A 21,249-nucleotide genomic window follows, 5' to 3' on the forward strand; every position below is an offset into this window, starting at 1 on the left:
ATCAATATGGTCTCGAAGTTAAGTCTCTTCAGATTAAATGACAGTCAATTTAATACAATAGAAATTGATTTGTCTATTTATAAATGATAGTCACTTTACTAACAATAGAAATTGATTTGTCTAGTGGTTATTGATAGTCACTTTCCTAATTGTAGAAATTGATTTGTCTAATTGTAAATGATAATCACTTTATTAACAATAGAAATTGATTTATCTAGTTGTAAATGATAGTCACTTTACTAACAATAGAAATTGATTTGTCTAGTTGTAAATGATAGTCACTTTATTAAAAATAAAAATTAATTTATCTTGTTGTAAATAATACTTTACTAACAATTGAAATTGATTTTTTTAGTTGTAAATGATAGTCACTTTATTAACGATAGAAATTGATTTGTCTAGTTGTAAAGTGAAAATCATTTAACTTGAAGGGACTTGGATTTGAGACCTCATACGTAAAAATGTATGTATAGAATTTTTTTTTTAATGTTAGTAGAAATCATGAAAATTACTTGTTTAAAAATTACTTTATAAGAACAATTTTGGCTTTTTTGATATTATTCATTGATAATCGTTTAAAAATAAAATTAAAAATAAAAATTAATTTAGTATTTAAAAAATAAAAAATAAAAAAATCCAACGTGTCAGTCAAGTCACGGTTTAAAAGTATGAAAAGAACCGGTTTAGAAGTAGTAAAAAATGATTTGAGAAAAATATTAGTAGAAGGACTAATATGATCCGGTTAAATTTTGTAAGAGATTAAGTTGAGTCAATTTTTTTGTGAGGGACTAATTTAACTCGTGTAATATTTGTGAGGTACCAAAATGGGGCTTCACTCTAACTTTTTTTTAATAATACCCCTGTTAGATTTTTATTTTTAAAATATATTTGTTTACTATATTTTTAATTATAAAATTAAATACATAAAAATAAACAAATTCATCATTACAAGGGAACAAACGAAGTGAACACGTGCGAGATCCATCACCATTGTGTAGCTCTAAACTAGCAACAATTTCGCTACAACTTCCTACAACATCCAAACCTTACCATACCGATCTTATGAGTTCAAACAGAATGAAGCAATCAAAAGATCCATTCGAAGCAGCCTTCGAGGAATCGCCACCAGAATCCCCAATCGAAACCGAACAAGACCCAGACGCAGACACTGAAAATCCACCTTCCAATTCCTTGATTTCACAATCCACACACACTCACGAAGAAGACAACCAATTCAAAAACACCAACTCCAGTAACAACGCCGCAATCGCCAAGAATAAAGACGAAGACGATGATGAAGAAGAAGATAACATGGATGTGGAGCTCGCTAAGTTTCCTACTGCTGGTGATCCTCACAAAATGGCTAAGATGCAGTCAGTAACTTCGTTTTTTCTTTCTTTATGACATTTCGTTTTTTATAAACCCTAATTTTTCTTCTGTTATTTTTGTTTGTGAATTTTTAGGGCTATTTTGTCGCAGTTCACTGAAGAGCAAATGAGTAGATATGAGTCGTTTCGTAGAGCTGGATTCCAGAAAGCTAATATGAAACGGGTATTTCTTTCACTTTTTTATAAATCATTAATTTTGTGACTAGAATATCACCCATTTTCAATCTAGTACTTAAACTATTTCAATGGGTAACTAGTCTCTCAAATATATTAAATATGTCAATTTAGAGTTTATTATTGGGATGTTATCAGTGGGTTTTAAAAAACAATCCGTAACCGCGAAAACGGCCGTGACAAATTTACTTGCCGATATTAATACCGTTATTTACCGTTTTTATGTTAAAATACAAATTGTAGTTAATTCACACGGCGACAATTGCAATCAATGTCACGACACTTGTGTCTTGTACCGACCAAAATTGCGAAAATCTTTGCGTGTCAGCAACGCGACTACCTCTTTTAAAACTTGAAATATTATTGAGATTATTTATTATGTTTATATAGTTTATTTAGAGACTCAATTGGATAGAGTGATATTTTAGGAACCAAATGAATGATTTATTTTTTCACTTTTACTCTTCAACTGAAAATTTTATGGGACTGTGTAAAATCTGTTATGTTGTACGGGACAAAATAAAAATCAACACAAGAATAAAGTATGTTGCATTTAATGTGTAGTAAGACTCACAAGATAACATTAGAAATGACAATATTAGAGAGAGTGTTGATGTAAGACATATAGTAGAAAAGATGGTGAAAAATAGACTTAAGTGGTTTGGGCATGTAGAGAGAAGACAGGTAGATTTTGTAGCAAGGAAAGTAGATTAGATGAAGAAGAGTCATACAACTAGAGGTAAAGGAAAACCTAGAAAAACTTTGAGAGAAGTTATTAAAAAAAAATTCGAGATTAACGATTTGGATATAAACATGATCTTAGATATAACATTATGACAGAAGTTGATTCATGTACCCGACCTCACTTAAGTGGGACAAGGCTTGGTTGGTTTTTGTTGTTGTACTCTTTTTTCTTCTTAATTTTTTTGCTATTGCTTCTTCCTCACCACGGAACAAAGTTCTTATTTTTAATCTGGATACACGTTAAGGGGAATACTAACAACCCTCACTTTAGTACTCTCTTTCTTAGGGTGTGTTTGAATTGGCGGTGAACATAATTGATTCTAGCAAAATTGAGTTTTGTAGAATTGATTTTAACAGAATTGAGTTTAGCAGAATTGATTTATGTTTGGATACATTTATGTAAAAGTGAGTTGAACAATAAATTTCAGTATAAAAATCACCCAGAATCAATTCTGGAGGTAGAAGCTACAAATTCTAACTTCAAGTAGAATCAATTCTGGAGGCAGAATCAATTCTACTTTTGATAAAACAAACATCTCAAAATTACCCAAAATTAATTCTACACTTCTAGAATTGATTCTAGATCTTCCAAAAGCCAATCCAAACATGCTTGTAGATACCATCATTTTGAAAATGGGTCTCCTATAAAATGGTGGGACTTACGTCAATTTCACTTAATAGAAGAGAGAGTGTTAGAGTCTGCCCCTCTACAATGAGTGAGTGGATAGTAAAGTAATAAAATCAAGGGGTGTTACTTCTGCAAGCTTGTGATTTATTTTGATGTGTCTCTAATATTAACTATTGATATGTTCATCAATGGTTAATATTGTTTTACTTCAACTTTAAAGTGAGATGCTCAATATGGAAGTGTCGGATGTTTATTTTACATTCTGTTATGGGTTCTTGGACAGTGAATGAGTCAGTGAGTGACCTCCAACTTCTTCCCAGAATATCAAACAAAAACAGCATTAGCTTATTAATTCATGTTTAAGTTATTTATTTCTTGATGCTAGGCTAGGCTGATATTGTATCCTTGAACATAAATCGACCTTCAGCTTTCTGTTTTCCTTCATCCCGAACTGATTGGGTAATTTCTATTTCTAATTGCAAGACTCTTAAATGATCAAACTATACCACCATAAACACATGACATTGTTGAATAGAAATTTTTTAAACTGTTGAGTTCGGATTATTTATAGTAGCTACAATTGGTTTGATCCTCTCTGGTTTTGGAATAATAGGATATTGTCCTGTAAGAGAGAATAATACAATATTTTTTGCATAGTTGATTGGATGTTTGTAGGGTAGGGTCCACTAGTTCTAATCCAATGCTTATAGTCAGTTGAGCTAACCTAACTCCGACTCATTCTTTCTGTGTATATTATTCAACAATGGTTTCTGTCATATTCGGCTGTGCATCGATGCTTCTTTTGAACTCATGTTCTTCTACAAAAAGTTTTAGAATGCCATTTTTGCATTGGTAATTTATATTATAGTAAATCAAGATTGCTCACGACACTCAAGTGACCCCTTCTCTATTGGTTGCCTGAAAGCAGTTATTAGCAAGCATCACTGGGTCTCAGAAAATCTCTATACCAATTACAATTGCAGTATCAGGGATTGCAAAGGTGTTTGTGGGTGAAGTTGTGGAAACAGGTATTAGTTTTCTTTTACAAACATAACATGCTTCCTTTTAATATAATTAGTAATAGAAAAAGGCAAATGAATAACATAGTGACCAGTCCTGCACATAGTGTGTTTCCAAGGTAAAAATGTTGCAGTGTATTATTTCCATTAATCAGGTACTCTATCTTTGCAGCTAGAATGGTTATGAAGGAGAGGAAAGAATCTGGACCAATCCGGCCATGTCACCTGAGAGAAGCACATAGACGACTAAAGCTTGAAGGAAAAGTCTTCAAGAGAACAACCTCGAGGCTATTTCGGTAATGAAACGACTATGATCCTTGGTATCATATGTTTGGTTACAACAGTAGCATGCAGGCAGGAAAAATATTTAATCCAGCCTATCCAGTCAAGTGGAATGAGTGAATCAATGTTGGTAGGTAAAATGGGCAAGTCTTCTGCAAAATAAAATATGTTATGGACTTGGCAACATAATTTATTTCTAATTGTGTCAAATACTAATAATCAATGCTTTTATTGTATTACTACCTTTTCCTCCATCAACTAGTAACCCTAGCAAGTAGAATTTTGCTATTTGGTGTTTAACAATGAAGATCATTGTGCAAGGATTCAAAGGAGTAATTTGTGTCTTGTGTATCCTTGTTTGTACATAATTCTTAAAAAGGAGTAATTTGTGTGAATATTTGCCTCTAAAATAGTTTGATGCTAGTCAGTTTATGGCTTATAGATGAATCAACAGGAAATGGCAATTGGTACACTTCCAAATTCAATTTTTGTTACATATTAAAGTTTAACAAATTTTTCAACTAGGAATTTTGTGGTCATCAAATTAATAGAGTTCATGAACAGAGAAAATTTAAATACATTTTCTCTGTGATTTTTATTATTTTTAAATGAAAATATGACAAGTGTATAATTTTCTTCTATACATGTCTAATTTTCTCCTATTTTTACTTTCTAAGCTATTTAAATACACTTATCATATTTTTAATAATAAAAATCACATTTAAAAAATTGTATCTAAGTTTCCTCCTTCACAAAATAGAAGCAGATAAAAAAATACATTCAATCCACTCCGCCAAGCATTGAAGATGTATGTTTTGACAAAATTAATCACAAATAGTATGCATTAACAAATTGCCAAAGTATAATAGACCAATTATTTAAAGGCCAATGGTTTAATATTTTCCTTGGAAATTGTTAATTATGTCCTATACTATTACTCACTCAAATAAAAAGTAAAAAATATCTATCTCATGCCAATCAAATTTTTAAAACCTGAACGTACCACACTACAAACCCAATATCAACATCATGCCAAAGGCGAGTAAATGGATTGAGATTATACAATTCGAATGTAACATAGGGACATTAAAATTCTGACGTTACCATTTAAGGTGTGCAAAAAACCTTTCCCTCTCCGTTTTTCCCTTGCAAAACAATTTCTCTCAAGAACACCACAGCTCTCACAAGTTTGGGTTCAACATTTTCTTTCAATATTACTCCTAATCATTCATACCAAACATTTTCATCAACTATTACTCCTCCCCATTCAGGACAGACTGATTCATCTCTCACATTTAATAAGTTTCTCATTCATTTTTACTATGTATGCTTTTGATGCATACAATACAATTCCTTAAATGATTCTAGTTAAAATTCACTAGGTTACATCCAATACACACTACTTATGCTACATAGATTACAACCTTCATTTGAATCAACCGAGAAAATCCAAATTTCAAAATTTGTACCCACCCCTATGAAAATCCTGATATCAAAATCCGAATGCTAATACAGATTAAAAAATTTAAATTTTAATGCTTGTTATTCTTTTTGTTACTCTGTTTGCATTTCCTAATGATATGTCTTGTGTTATATGAAAGAAAAATGGCTGACAAGCAATCAAGGTACTGACATGGTTGGTTGAGTCAACAAGCTTTAGTATGTAGGGAGAGAGTCAAATCGTTGTGAGTTGCTGAAGAAATATCTTGGGCTACTGAGGGATCGTCTTTCGTGGTCATGTATCTTCGACTCATGACGAAGCACGTGTTGCCCCTTTTATGCTCCTGATGTTGCTGTACATGTATATGACCCACATCCTACAGTCGAACTTGTTGCTGCCACACCGGTGGTTTTTCTGGAGGTCCAAATGGCATGATTCAAATTTATGTACACCATAATGCTAGGCATGTGTGAGAATGAGATGTAGCTAAATATTTAATTTTTTTAAAAACTTCTATTGTATACAAACTGTATTTTCTGACGTTGATTCTAATTTTTTGCAGTATCGTGACACACTAAATGTATAAATCAAGCCAAGAAGATAGCAAATTTTCCCGAGTCAGATGAACCTTGATTTCATAACGTATTGGAGCTATCTCGTATGAAATACTTCTTATGTAGGACAAAATATGGTTATATTCATCATAGTCTTTTGTTTGCATTTGTTGAGAGATGATACACAGACGTCATCATTTTATCTTCCCATTAGTGAGATGAGCATCACCATTAATAATGTATCGTGTCTCCTCCATCTTTCGAGAAAATTGTTAGACCACTCCAACATTCATAGACTTGAGGCACTGGACCTAATGGTGCCAAAAACAAGAGTTGGTACGCGTGAGACCCTAAAGGAGATAGAAGACACCAAAAGGTGTCATGCTAAATTTTCATTCCTAATAGAAAAATATATCGACTATTTGAATGCAGGTGTAAATGTTATGGGTGATGATGCACAAGTTGCCTACCATAGACAATATATGTTGCAGACATACTTTCTGATTTTGGTTGGCTTGAGCATATTTGTAGACAAAGTGAGACCTGTGTCGATATTTTCTACCTTAGATACTTCTTTGACTTGGAGTGGATTCACGTATATAATTGGGGGAAACTTGTTTGGTTTAACTGTACTCTGAATTAGCTTAAAGTAGTAAATGAAAGACAAGACAGATGAGTGGATGCAACTGTCTATTTTAGGCCATTAATTTACAAATCATTTATTAATTTCATACTAGTTCTACATTCTTACTGATATTTCATCTGAACTATTTTCACTCATGGATCCTTTAACACTTTCCAAGTATTGTCGATTGAGTGTCGTAACTTATATGACACCAGTTCTAGAAGAAGATCCCTTGGGCCAATTCATCAAAAATTATTAGAAGAGAAACAAACACAGACTAACCATGCCGTGGATGTATTATATATAAGTCATTGTATTGTTGCACTTGAAAGAGATGCCATAGTTAGAGGAAAGTTTCGCAAAGACACTCCTAAGAAAGTTATTTTGGATGTGATATTATCAAAGACACGATTTGCATTGCAATATAGGAGACATATGAAGAACAACATTAGATATACTCCATAGTTATATTTTAATTTTTATTTTGATGTAATTATTTTAAATTACTATTATAAATTATGTATGACTTATGATATTCATAATTGTCACTGTAATTTATACCAATAATATTCTCCAAGAGTTGCATGCAAAGATTAGAATCTGAATTCCTCTCTTGTTATAAATATACCAGGAAATAGACCAATGATAATGTCTCCAAAGTGTAAATGTAGATTAGAACCCGAAGTTACTCCTCTATTATCAAATATACCAAGAAGTAAATAGTGTCCTAAAGATGTATCCGGAGAGTGGAATCTAAAATCATCGATTTATGAATTTTTTTTAGATAATCAAGTATTGAAAAAATACACAAATAACCATGTTTCGGTCAAATTTACGCAAATAACCAGATTTCTGGAAAAGGTATAAAGGAGACGCCAATTGAATTGGCTCCTCCTCTTTAAATTTACATGTAGGTGCCAAATGAATTGGCTTTACCATTCTGACTTTTTTCCCACGTCAAATCAGATGGCGCCACCTCATATATGTTGCATGTAGGCGCCAATTCATTTGGCTCTTATGTGTTTTCGTGATTTCTATAAATAAAACATCATTGTCTCCCACATTCATCACACTTTCTCACCTTCTCTTCTCTTCTCACTCTCCTTATTTTGTGTCATGACATCTCCCATAATTTTGACGAGAGACGGGTACGTTATTTTCTCGGCCACCAAACCTCCGATGAAAATGAAATTTTGGAACATTCATTCCATGGAGCGTCTAAAGAGAGAATTAATGCGATGGTTAGAGGGAGACATCGAAGATGGTGAACAAATTAGAAGGATCCAGAGAATAAGGACAACCACTTCACTTGCAACTGGAAAACCTCATTGTTGGTTGGAGGAAGTCAAAACAGACAGAGACGTAATCTCGCTGATGCACGGATTTGATGAAATTGTTTTGACGGTTGTAATTTCTTAGCTATGTTGTTGTGTTGTTGCTTATATGTGGCATATTGTGTTCTTATTTTAGTCTTTATGACATTTAATGTCTTGTTTGTGTTTGATATGTTGTAACAAATGTTCTTAACCTTGCATCATGGCGGTTTGGTAAATACAAAGGCACGCTACTCATAGTGGTTGCACAGAATGGTAACAATAACATTTTTCCAATTGCGTTTGCTCTTGTCGAGGGAGAGACTGGTGGTGGTTGGAGTTTCTTTCTCAAGAATCTCCGAAGGCACGTGGCTCCGCAACATGGTCAATGATTGATCTCCGACAGACATGCCTCTATTGAGAGTGCATACAATAATCCTGCTAATGGTTGGCATGACCCCCCTTCAACGCATGTCTACTGCGTTAGACATATCGTACAAAATTTCATGCGGGAGATTAAAGACAGAGCACTCAGAAAATCAGTTATGAATGCGGGGTATGCATTAACACAACCTTCGTTCCAACACAATGGCACGGAGATCAGATTGTCAAATCCAGAGGCATGTAGGTGGATTGATAATATCCCAGTGGAAAAATGGACAAGGTCATACGATAATGGACAACGATGGGGCCACATGACAACAAATCTTATTGAATCAATGAATGTTGTCTTTAAAGGCATACGAAACCTCCCAGTAACCGCTTTGGTCCAATCAACATATTTTAGGATGGCTTCATTGTTTGCAAAAAGAGGTGAAATGCGGAATGCGGTATTACAATTAGGACAACTATGGAGTGAAAGCAGCTTGAAATTTATCAAGGTAGAAAGTACCAAAAGCACACACTCATCATGTGACAAGATTCGACCGACATAACCACAACTTCATTGTCAAAGAGACAATTGACCTCAACGAGGGGCTGCCAAGACAAGAGTATAGGGTTATGCTACCATCTCGTTGGTGCAATTGCGGAAGGTTTCAAGCCTTTCGTATGCCTTGCTCTCGTGTCATTGCGGCATGTACGTATGCTCATCTAGATGCACTACTACTTCTATCACCCATTTACAAGGCAGAGACTTTGCTCAACATGTATAACAACGGCTTTCCAGTTGTAGCGAAACCAGATTATTGGCATGTGTACGAAGGAGACATAGTTTGACACAACGAGCAAATGCGAAGGAATAAAAAGGGTCGTCCCAAAAGCAAGTGTATCGCAACTGAAATGGACTCCCTTGACAAGCTAGAAAGAAAGTGTGGTTTGTGTCGTCAGGTCGGACACAACCGAAAAAATTGTCTCACTCGTGCTACTAGTTCGACAACATAAAAACTGTATTCACATTATTTGCACCTTTTTTTTAATGTCAGCAAAATATTTTTCATTAAGAACATTTGTTACAACATGTCAAACACAAATAAGACATTAAGTTCCAAAAAGACTAAAACAAGAACACAATATGCCACATATAAGCAACAACACAACAACATAGTTAAGAAATTACAACCGTCAAAACAATTTCATCGAATTCGTGCATCAGCGAGATTACGTCTCTGTCCGTTTTGACTTCCTCCAACCAACAATGAGGTTTTCTAGTTGCAAGTGAAGTGGTTGTCCTTCTTCTCTGGATCCTTCTAATTTGTTCACCATCTTCACTGTCTCCCTCTAACCATCGCATCAATTCTCTCTTCAGACGCTCCATGGAATGAATGTTCCAAAATTTCATTTTTATCGGAGGTTTGGTGGCCGAGAAAATAACGTACCCGTCTCTCGTCAAAATTATGGGAGATGTCATGACACAAAATAAGGAGAATGAGAAGAGAAGATGAGAAAGTGTGATGAATGTGGGAGACAATAATGTTTTATTTATAGAAATCACGAAAACACATAAGAGCCAAATGAATTGGCGCCTACATCCAACATATATGAGATGGCGCCATCTGATTTGGCGTGAAAAAAAAGTCAGAATGGTAAAGCCAATTCATTTAGCGCCTAGATGTAAATTTAAAGAGGAGGAGTCAATTCAATTGGCGCCTCCTTTATACTTTTTCCAGAAACCTGATTATTTGCGTAAATTTGACCGAAACATGGTTATTTGTGCATTTTTTTTAATACCTAGCTATCTAAAATTTTTTTTCCCTATTTATTACCAAATATACAAAGAAATGTGTCAAACATATTGTCCGATGAATGTATCCGAAGAATAAAATTAAAATTCACCCATTTGTTATCACATATACACATAAATGTGACAAAAATAGTATTCCAATAGTGTATCCAGATACTAAAATCCAGATTACCTTATGCATATATATACCTAATAAACATCTAATATATTTAGATTTTTGTATTTTGGTGCATTCGAATTTTAATATGAAAATTTCTTTACCCACCTCCCTATGGGGGGTCACCCCCAGCGAAATTCCCAAACTACCCCTGCTTCGGAAATGAACTTCCGAAGCGCTTTTTTTAAAAAAAATTTCCTTGATTCGGAAGTTCATCTCCGAAAACACCTCATGGGGGGGTGCGTTCGGAGATGAACATCCGAAAACACCTCATGGGGGGTGAATTCGGAAGTTCATTTCCGAATTATGCAGAAACTGTGTTTTTTTTTATGTTTTTTCTTAAACGCAACCGCATTTTAATTAAACGTTACCGGCAAATAAAATAAACAATAGATAGACTGAAAACACTAATATGATAAATAAACAAAAAAAAATACTAATATGAAAATATTATATACAAACCGAAATAAATAAAAATAGTGTGCTAAATATACAATCCAAAATCAAAAAATGAATAAACCCCACCACTACTGGGTGTGCCTAACCCGCTCACCCTGGGCCCTCCTCTGCCGCCTGTACCCCGCCGCACGGCCCGCATCAGTGACAATGATCTCCATCACGGCGACTGCCTCTGGTCCGCCCTGATGAATGACACCTCGATGCAACGCGTCCCGCCCAAGCATCTCTATCCGCTGGCAGATCGGAAGGAGATCAATGGTGTGGTCATCCTCCGCCTGCCGGTTCTCCAGGATCTCCTCGTGTGCTGGCCTAGGAGCGCCGGGAACGTCGGGTCTCAAGAGAGGATGGGACACCCGGTAGAACCATGTGACGTACTCCTCCACACTGTGCCAGTCCTGGGTGACCCGCATGCGACGGTACTCCTCCGGTACCACATGATGCTGCCACTCCTCCCATATGGCAGTGAGTTGCACTCTAGTCACTGTGTCAGGAGCAGCCTCGAAGGGTGACCTGGGTATGATCTGCACGAACCCAAACTGCCGCATGCACCGCTCCGGGAGATACCGGACCATGATGCCGGTCCCGCATGCCAACCAGCCTGAATATAGAGCAACCCCGTCGAAGGGGACAACCTGAGCATAGTCGGCGAACGGCCTCCAGGTGACGTCGTCGTGCATCGTGCGGTCCAGGTACAGGCGGTATGGTCCCACCGCATCGTTCCCCCTCTGGAGGGCGTATCTGGCGGCCCTGGGCATGGCGTCAACGTACGCAGGATCGATGTGGAAGCCGTGGATGCGGGAGAAGTAGGAGATGATCCAGCTCTGAAACACAAATACGATAATGTATTAAAAATAAATACGAAACATAAATAAATAAATAAATACGAGAATGTGTTAAAATCAAACGTACCGTAAGCAGAGTGCAGGATCCGACCAGCTGCCTCGTCCTCCAGTTGGAGGCCTCATTCAGCTTCTGGTAGAGATATGCCAGAGTAGCTGCCCCCCAGTTCCACTGGTGAACGGTATCCAGGTCCATGAAATAGCGGAGGTAGGCCACGTCGACGTACCTGGCGCTCTTGTCCACAAAGCATGCAGCGCCTACCACATGCATGTACCAGCACCGAAGAGCGCAGCCGCGGTGGTACTCCCTGAATAGGTCGTTACCCTCCTGCTCGGCCTCGACCGCCGCGTCCAGGTGGAACTCAAAATAGAGGCTCAGTGTGTTGAACCGGACATGAGGCCCAGAAGTCGAGACGCACTCCAGGTGAGCAACCTCGTGCGGCAGGCCCAAATAGTGCATCATCCACTCAATGGCCTCGACGCTCTGGATCCTGGAGTGGTCCAACAGGGGCCCCCTAATAGGCAGGTGGAGAAGACACTGGACGTCATGCAAGGTGATAGTCAACTCCCCCACCGGCAAGTGGAAAGAAGACGTCTCCTTGTGCCAGCGCTCCACAAATGCCCCCTGCATGCCGGTGCTGATGGTGGTGTACCCGGTCATGCAAAGCCCGCAAAGCCCTAAACCTCGCACATGGTCGTTAAACCACTGAGCTGCTGGTTTAAACAGACCGAAAATCTTCCTGGAGTGGTTCACCATTTTCAATGGCTCTCTCTCCTGTTACAAAAAAAAACAAATAAGCGAGAAATAAGCGGTAAAATTATAAAAAATGGTGACAAATAAACGGCTAAGTTAAAAAAAATACCTCTCCCTCCCAGATCCGCCGAGCGACGTGATCCTGGTAGTGAATCAGCAGGGAAGTGTCAAAAGGCCCTCCCGGAAAGCTATCCACCTCCTGCTCCTCCTGCTCCTCCTCCTCCCCGACTGGAGGGTCAACATCCGGTATGACCTCCTCCTCCTCCTCATCCTCATCCTCCTCCTCTCGCTGGCGGGAAGAAGATACCCGAGCCAGCCTACTCCTAGAGCCTGAAGCAGATGAACTCTCCACCAAGTCCTGTGGAACGCGGACACGGCGTCCCCGTCCCTGCCCCCGTCCCTGGGTCGACGCCAGATGCGCCGCCGCCCGCTCGCTTCTAGCCGACGCAGTCTGGGACTCTCTCCCCTGTCTGATGCGTGCTGGCTGGTCTGACATGATCCTGTAAACAATCGAAATCGATTAATATGCGAGACAAATGAAAAAACAAAAAAAAATGAACTTCTGGTACAGTTCGGAAGTTCATTTCCGAAAACTGGGATGGAGGTGTTTTCGGAAATGAACTTCCGAAACACCCCCACCCAGAGCTTCTCTGCAACCTCCAATGGCAGACCCAAAAACCTAAACCAAATCCATTTTTTTGCCTACTAAACATCCTAATATCAGTACTAAGCTATCTTAATGTCATTTTTTCAGATTCTTAACACCCTAATATAGTTTAATCAAATAGATCTAAAACTTGAAAAAACAATGATAAACTTACCAATTAGTGTTTAATGATGAGTTTGGTTGAGTTTGGAAGAAGAGTTTGGCTACTTCACACTTGCTTCTGCAGAAAATTCGCCTATGGAAGTGTTTGATGATGATTTGGGTAAATGATTTGGGGGAGGGGGAGAGTTCTGCTTAATCTGCAGAACGCGTTTTATTTCAGAAGTTCATTTCCGAAATTGTAGTTTCGGAAATGAACTTTCGAAATAAGACATTTTTTTCAAAAAAAAAGGCGCTTTCGGAGATGAACTTCCGAAAACACCTTTTTCGTGCATTTCGAAAGTTCATTTCCGAAGTCAGGGGTATAATGGGGTTTTCACCAGAGGTGGACTAGAAGATAGGGGGGTGGCCAAAGAATTTCTCTTTTAATATTCGGACAATGCTAAAGGTTATTTTGAATTTCTATAAGATTTAAAAGAGGTAGGTAAGATGTAGTGAACGATTCCCTTTTCTCTTCTTGAGCATGTTAGTTTGGATCATTCATACTAGACTGTCTCTATGTTATCAATATAATGGCCACTTGTTCTATTTATTTCTTAATGGTTTTATCACATTTTCATCTTCATTTCAATTAATTCTGTAAAGATTATGGTTTTTAAGCACCCACAATTAATCTTCTTCACACTTGCTAATATTCTTGGTCACAGTTTCACATTACAGAACTCAAACTCAAGTCGTTTCAAGTTACAAACAAACCCAATATTTACCAAACAGACCGATCTACGTTTGCTTTACATATTAGCTTTAATATATTATAAAAATTCTGACTTCAAAAATAATTAAAATAAAACTAAAATTACATGCTCCAAATGATAATTACATTTTTCGTTTGCATATAATTTGTAGCATTCGACAATAAACATATTTTCTTCTTTATTATTTTGCATAAACTTCTATAAACTAAATAATAACCAATCCTTGTTCAAATCCAGTATACTGTCACTCTGATGTAAAAGGGTAAAATGAAGTGATTACGTTATTCAGAAAAACATTTCTCATTGAAGAAACGTGATAAAATATGCTATTGCATTATTAGTTTTTCCTTTCATACAATAAAATTTTACCAAACCCAGACTCTACTGGTAAGGTCAAAACAAAAAGCTTATAGAAATCATAGAATTATTGACCAGTGATTGACACAGAACAAAGCTTTTATTCTAATTTCTTAGTAGATAATATTGACCAACTAGAAACGAGTACTGCTTAACTAATTCTAGCGAGCATCCTTAGTTAAGTAAAGGTTGTCTCCTACGCGGGCGTTGCGAAGCTCATCAACAGAATCACCTCTCTCAAAAACAGCAGCTGCTCCCATTCCAGTACCTGTTCAAAATTTAAAACAACCAATATTAACTATGATGTTTTCCAAATCATTCAGTCCGTACACACACAGTGAGAATGTGGAGTGTACCAATGCACATAGATATTACTCCAAATCGACAGTCCTTGCCACGTTTCTTCATTTCATGTAAAAGAGTTGCTACACATCGAGCACCTACATCCCAAAAAATATAAATTAAATAAATAGAAATGCATTTGTACGCTGTATTAGTTTACGACATTATAGCTCAATTCCGAGTTCTTACATTTCATAGCTCTATGTTCAAGGGCACATTAAAGTTTTGTTTGAAAACAAATAAAACTATTTGGTTATTTTAGCTATAGGTGAGATCTTATGCGGCACCAACACTTTAGATACAAGTATATTATGATAAAGCTTAAGTATCATATACTTCTATTTTCTTAAATTATTACTGGTATGTTCATGTCAGTGTTGTGTGTTAGCATCAGTGCTTCATAGGTGAGATCTATCTCGCAAATATACTGGTAACTTTCAAAACAACTGATACAAGTATATGATAAAGCTTAATTAATCAGCTATGATGTTGTAGCTTTTGGAGCGTGAAAATAAAGGCCATTGACTTGTGGTATACCTGTTGCTCCCAAAGGATGCCCAATTGCCATTGCACCTCCATTAACATTGATCTTTTGTGAATCAAGTCCTAGCTTGTTACGGCAATATACGAACTGGGAAGCAAAAGCCTGAATATATATAAATCATTGAAGTTAGTACATAAACAAATGGTGAGAAAAAAAAGGAAAATAAATATAAATACCTCATTTATTTCAAATAGATCGATATCATCAAGCTGTAGGCCCGCAGCCTTCACAGCAACTGGAATTGCAGCAGCTGGACCAACCCCCATGATGGCAGGGTCGACACCAACTGCGACAAAACTCCTATATATGATAACCAACAAATAATATTCTTCAGATTATAATAAAGAATTTTCCATAACAATTTTGCAATGCCATGGAAAAGTATAGAAAACTAGATGCTTTTTTATTTGTTTAGGAAAGTAGATGAAATAAGGCCGAAATAGGAAGGAAATAGATATAGGAAATTTAATCAGGTGAAGTATATAATCACATTGTTTAGCCAAAACAAAAGAAAGTACAATACTCAGACAAATTACCACTGATTTGATATTTGTCTAATCAGTGCACCAATTTAAAATCGGTATATATTGTCAGGGATTATAACTTTTATGTTACCAATTAAGTACCTGAATACACCAAGAATGGGTAGCCCTTTTTTCACTGCAAGACTTCTTTTCATCAGCAGAACAGCCCCAGCACCATCACTCACCTGGCTAGAATTACCTAAAACACAGACATCAAATCAAATGATTAAATAATGTAATAATAAACAAAAAGAAATTGAGGAAATGAATCGCATTTTTATGATCTTATACCAGCAGTGGTGGTTCCGTCTTTCTTGAATACAGCTTTAAGCTTTGCTAGGTCCGCTAATGTTGCGTTAGGTCGAATTCCATCATCAACAGAAATGGTGACAGATTTTTCCTCGCCAGTTTTTGGGTCTACAATCTATTGAAGGAAAAGTCTAATTCAGTACCTAATACTTTCAAGGAAGATTCAATACAACCTTTATGGTGGAAAATACCTTGGTGGAAACTGGTATGATCTCATCTTTAAATCTACCAGAAGCAGTAGCTGCGGCAGCTCGCTTGTGAGACTCAACCTACCAACAAGATTCAGTTTTTAAAAGAGAAATTGAGAAAAGGGGAAAATATTATTAATTAAAGTAACACTAATGACTATGACTGTTTTACAATTGCCCCCGAGGAGATTTGAACTCGGCCCCTAGAGGCTAGGGCGTTAAAGTTTACTTACCACTAAGCTAACACCTCATATACATCAACAAGACCCAGTTAAGGTTAGCTAAAATTAAATAAAAAATAAAAGAGAGAACTTAATGTTGCATTTAAAGATATATTCAACTTACAGCAGCTTCATCTTGTTCTTTCCTTGATACTCCAAAGCGATTAGCAACATTTTCAGAGGTGATCCCCATTGGAAGAAGGCAGTTTTGGGCTTTTTCAAACATTTCCACCTGAGACAACAAAGAAACATGATGACTTTGTAGCCCTTAATGTTTTATTTCCAGATACCAAAAGTAAAAAAATAAAATAATTTACTTAATCTCCAAAAGGACATAAAGTTAGGAAAAACAGGAAAAATACCTTAGGATTCACTGATCCATCCCACGCCATTGGATTAGTTGTCATGGATTCCAAACCGGCACCAATACCTAAGCAAAACATAGTTAAACGTTACAAAATATACAAAGTACCATCACAAGAAATACAAAACAATTTGATCCACCCTTTACCAATGTCATAAAATCCAGCCCTTATAGCAGCAGCTACATCAGCAACAGCTTGGAGCCCAGATGAGCATTGCCTGTTAACTGTCCTAACCGGCACGGTTTCTGGATGGCAAAAAAAAAACATAACATGTAAATAACTAATCACAATCATTGATCATGTTCAGTTACAAAAATTATCTAGACATACCGGGAAAACCAGCATAAAATGCAGCCATACGACATTCACTAGCTCTTTGAGATCCAGGTCCCAACACAGAACCCACAACAATATCACCAACTTCACTTGGGTTCAAGTTGGTTTTCTCTACTACAGCCTACAATGAAACCTCGTCATCAAATTCACGCGGATGAATATATATTAAGCAAATTATGAACCAAAGTAGCAAATAAATAAGAAATTAAAAATAACAAAACCTTCAAAACAGGAGCTAGGAGATCATCAGGATGAGTGTCTTTGAATCCACCCCGCTTAGCTTTGCAAAGAGCAGTCCGATATGCACTGCAAGCATATAAAATAACTACCCTTTAAGTTAAAAATTAAGAGATCCCTGAAACACATTGCTTCTAACTCATAGTCAAAGCCAACAAGACATTTAGTTAATAAACATCTATCGTATAAATGTTTTATGTATAAGTGGTATCTACAATTGAAGATAAAATGAAGAGAATTTCCGGATAACCTCTATATAACATAAGTTGTTTTTATAGCTAGTCTATGGAGCTCTTCCAAATCCAATCACTTACTAAGCCAAAAATATTGTTCTGGCCTATTAGTATTACAGCTTATTTTTATAAGCTCTTCCAAATCCAATCACTTACATAAGTGGTTATATCATAACATAAGATCAAACAAGCTTTTTAACACAATTCCTATATCAATTACAGTATCAAATAAAAAACACATATTTAATTAAAAGAAAACCGATTAATAGCTAAACTCACGCTACAATCACTACATCATCTCCAAATGAAGGTGTCCTGTGATAAGCAGCACTATCACCCGCCAAACATGCGGAAGCCTGGAAATCAAATATTCAACATACAAATCAAAATCCACCATAACAAATTCATCACATACATGTACATCTATATATACATACATAAACATACAGATTCAAGATCAAAACTCTGATAAAATTCTAAACTAATAACAATCAAAAGGTAATCAATTTTTCACAAAAGCATAACAAAAAAGAAGGAAAAAAAGGAGAAACAATGAAAAAGCGATAAAATCAAAGCGAAATCGAGAATCAAAAATCGAAAAAGAGGAAGAAACAAACATAGAGAGAGGTGGAAGATGAATCGTTGTCATGGATCGAAGACGAAGAAGGATTGAGATGTTGAAGCAAAACTTTCTGTCTGTGAATCGCTTTCTCCATTTTTTCGAGTGAAAATCGAATCGAAACTGAATTATTCAGAGAATCGAAGAATGAGAAATGAAAATGGACTTTGCTTTCTCTTTACGGGTATTTATATTTACGATTTTATTTATTGTTATTTGTTGCCGGTTATAAGAAGCAATCGGAAAATACGTTTTTTATTTTGGGATGATAAAACTATATTTGTTCTTATCTTATCTATTGATTAGTTACATAATTAGGATGGGACAAAATAAGAAAAATAAGTTGCGAAAAGAATATTTATTTTGCGTGTCCCATAAATTTAAACTTTGTGAATTGCTTTTAATTAGTAATAATAAATAATAAATGCATTTATATTTAATAAATATTAAATATGACAACCATTATAGGATGACAAAACTGTCAATAAAAAAAAGGAGACAGAAGTATATATGAGAATAATTTTAATTTATGTGCACCAAAAGATATGTCATTTTTAGATTAATTTATAAAACATTTCTATGAATGTTTACTTGATTAAATGTGCTTAACAAAAGAAATATCATCCATGAAAACTGATTAAATAAGAAATTACAAACATATTTTTTGGCAAGTTGATATAGTACGGTAAGGTTGTGACTAGAGAGTGACGTTTGATGAAGAGAATGAGAACTAGTATCTTCATTTTAACTTTTTCATTTGTGGTATCTCCGGCATGATTTTACATTTGCCACTCATTTATTTGACTTATTATCACAAATTGTAACTTATACCCAAAACAAAATTTTAATTACTAAGCGATGTATTAAAAACAAAAATACTATTTGTGTAGGTGTCTTAAAATAAAACTGCAACGAACTCAAATGATTGGATTTGATTGCACGTTTATGTAATGTGAATGCACATTAATGTATATAAATTAAATTAAATAAAAATATTAATTAAATATTTTATTTTATTGATAGATTTTATTTGTTGGAAGTAATTTTATTTGAAGTTGTTTACACATAAGATAATCGACTGTGGGGAGCTGTCAATGATCATGGTGAGTTGAAAGTATCTTAAGAGTGGTTGAATTAAATTTAATATATACGGTGGTGCTTAGGGGTGGCAAAACGGGCCGCCCGCCCCGCCCGCCGCCCGCCCCGCCTAAAGCCCGCCAAAAAACGAGCGGGGCGGGCATGCCCGCCAAGTGAAATGGGCACAAAAATCATGCCCGCCCCGCCAAGATGGCGGGTTGGCGGGCGGCGGGCTTGCCCGCCTATTTTTATTTTTATTTTTTTTTATTTTTTTAAATAGATTAATAGGTTTTTTTACCTTTAAATTAAATTTTTCACTTAGTTTTTAAAACAATTTTTTATAAAAACAAATTTGACTTAAAGAATATTACATAGATTTACGAATAAATATATATAATAAACCATCAAGAATTGAAATTACTAGAATTAACTAAAAAAGAGAGAATTTTGGAGGAGCGGCGGGCTTTGGCGGGCGGCGGGCATTGGCGGGGCGGGCTATGGCGGGCGGCGGGCTTTGGCGGGGCGGGCTTTGGCGAGCGGCGGGCCTAAAATCCCAACCCAACCCGCCATTTTTTGGCGGGTGGCGGGCCGGCCCCGCGGGCCACGGCCCGTTTTGCCACCCCTAGTGGTGCTTGTACTGGTAAGCTCGCATGTTGTGGTGGAATAGTGCGAGGTATTTATTGCGAGTGCAAGGGTAGTTTTTTCTAGGGGTGGCAATAAAATTCATTAAGGGAAAATCCATCCAATCCATCCAATAATTTATCCATCCAATCCATCCATCAACCAAATAACTATTTAACGGATTGGATTCAATCCATCCATTTAACTATATGGATGGATTCAAACCATCCATCTCATTTAATAAATCCAATGGATTTTTTTTAGTTTCACTTAAAATTTTCATCTAACAATTGCATTTTTCATCAATAACTGCTGTTAATTTCTTCTCATTGTTCAAGTAAGTTACTAACTTTTAATGATAATAATAATAATTTTATTTTTTATTTCCACTATCGTGAAATTACTCTTTCTCTCTCACGTAAACAATCATGTTCATCACCAATTAAATATCACCATCACTTTTTTCACTCACTTTTGTATATATTATGTATATACTTTTGTATATACTTTGAAAAGCACCAATTCATTTGAATTGGAAATCATATTTCAAAATAAAATTGAAAAAATCTATAATTCAACACAGTAGTTAAGTATTGAAGGAGAAATAAGAATGCAAGGGTGTCATAATTTAACAACGAAGAAATATATCATTCTAATTATTAAACGAAATTGTAAATTCATACAAAGATAAAAAAATTAGAAACAACATTAGAAAAAAAGAGAAAAATAAAACAGAATAACACTAACAAATAATTATCAAAATTTATCTATCAAATATTATAAATTATAAATAAATATAACATAAATATATTATATCTATATATTGTAAAAATATTATTATAGAGAAATTAAAAAAAAAAAGTTTTTGTAAAGTTTTAAAATCTAAATTATTAGAAAATTAATTAAAATATTTAAATAAATGTTTTGGATGGATGGATATCCATCCACTATAAAGATGTTAATGGATGGATTGGATTGGATTTTAACCTTAATGGATGGATTGGATTGGATTTTTTAGATGAAGATTTAATGGATTGTTAATGGACTAATGGATTGATTGGATCCATCCATTAGCAATCCAATCCATATCCATCCAATCCATCCATTTTGCCACCCCTAATTTTTTCAAATATTTGAGTAATTGTAGTGCAGTTAGAGTGGAATTAAGCAGTATCCTTAAAGGTTTATCGTATGTT

At 35.7% G+C, this 21,249-nt stretch overlaps 2 protein-coding genes across 2 annotated transcripts; one reads left to right on the plus strand and one right to left on the minus strand.

Annotated features, from left to right (window-relative positions):
- Window positions 1-956: 956 nt before the first annotated feature.
- On the plus strand, window positions 957-4,672 carry LOC131595854 (transcription initiation factor TFIID subunit 11-like). Its single transcript, XM_058868357.1, has 4 exons — window positions 957-1,373; window positions 1,464-1,551; window positions 3,863-3,962; window positions 4,126-4,672. The coding sequence occupies exons 1-4, from the start codon at window positions 1,063-1,065 to the stop codon at window positions 4,251-4,253; spliced, it is 627 nt and encodes a 208-aa protein (XP_058724340.1). The 5' UTR covers window positions 957-1,062; the 3' UTR covers window positions 4,254-4,672.
- A 9,711-nt stretch (window positions 4,673-14,383) lies between these two features.
- LOC131595855 (3-ketoacyl-CoA thiolase 2, peroxisomal-like) lies at window positions 14,384-18,533 on the minus strand. Its single transcript, XM_058868358.1, has 14 exons — window positions 18,354-18,533; window positions 18,016-18,092; window positions 17,488-17,572; window positions 17,261-17,387; window positions 17,077-17,175; window positions 16,928-16,995; window positions 16,690-16,797; window positions 16,348-16,425; window positions 16,139-16,271; window positions 15,950-16,046; window positions 15,500-15,623; window positions 15,317-15,425; window positions 14,794-14,877; window positions 14,384-14,705 (listed from the first exon to the last, which is right to left on the minus strand). The coding sequence occupies exons 1-14, from the start codon at window positions 18,450-18,452 to the stop codon at window positions 14,599-14,601; spliced, it is 1,395 nt and encodes a 464-aa protein (XP_058724341.1). The 5' UTR covers window positions 18,453-18,533; the 3' UTR covers window positions 14,384-14,598.
- Window positions 18,534-21,249: the final 2,716 nt, after the last annotated feature.

This window comes from Vicia villosa, linkage group LG4, assembly GCF_029867415.1.
Source record: "Vicia villosa cultivar HV-30 ecotype Madison, WI linkage group LG4, Vvil1.0, whole genome shotgun sequence".
NCBI lineage: Eukaryota > Viridiplantae > Streptophyta > Magnoliopsida > Fabales > Fabaceae > Vicia > Vicia villosa.

What these genes read in the sequence shown, in the direction of transcription:
- LOC131595854 (XM_058868357.1), top strand. Translation starts at nt 1,063, where the DNA reads ATGAGTTCAAACAGAATGAAGCAATCAAAAGATCCATTCGAAGCAGCC. An exon ending in CACAAAATGGCTAAGATGCA is followed by an intron (nt 1,374 to 1,463) that starts GTCAGTAACTTC and finishes GTGAATTTTTAG; the next exon opens with GGCTATTTTGTCGCAGTTCA. An exon ending in AGAAAGCTAATATGAAACGG is followed by an intron (nt 1,552 to 3,862) that starts GTATTTCTTTCA and finishes GCCTGAAAGCAG; the next exon opens with TTATTAGCAAGCATCACTGG.
- LOC131595855 (XM_058868358.1), bottom strand. Translation starts at nt 18,452, where the DNA reads ATGGAGAAAGCGATTCACAGACAGAAAGTTTTGCTTCAACATCTCAAT. An exon ending in GGCTGGATTTTATGACATTG is followed by an intron (nt 16,996 to 17,076) that starts GTAAAGGGTGGA and finishes TGTTTTGCTTAG; the next exon opens with GTATTGGTGCCGGTTTGGAA. An exon ending in TCATACCAGTTTCCACCAAG is followed by an intron (nt 16,272 to 16,347) that starts GTATTTTCCACC and finishes TTCCTTCAATAG; the next exon opens with ATTGTAGACCCAAAAACTGG.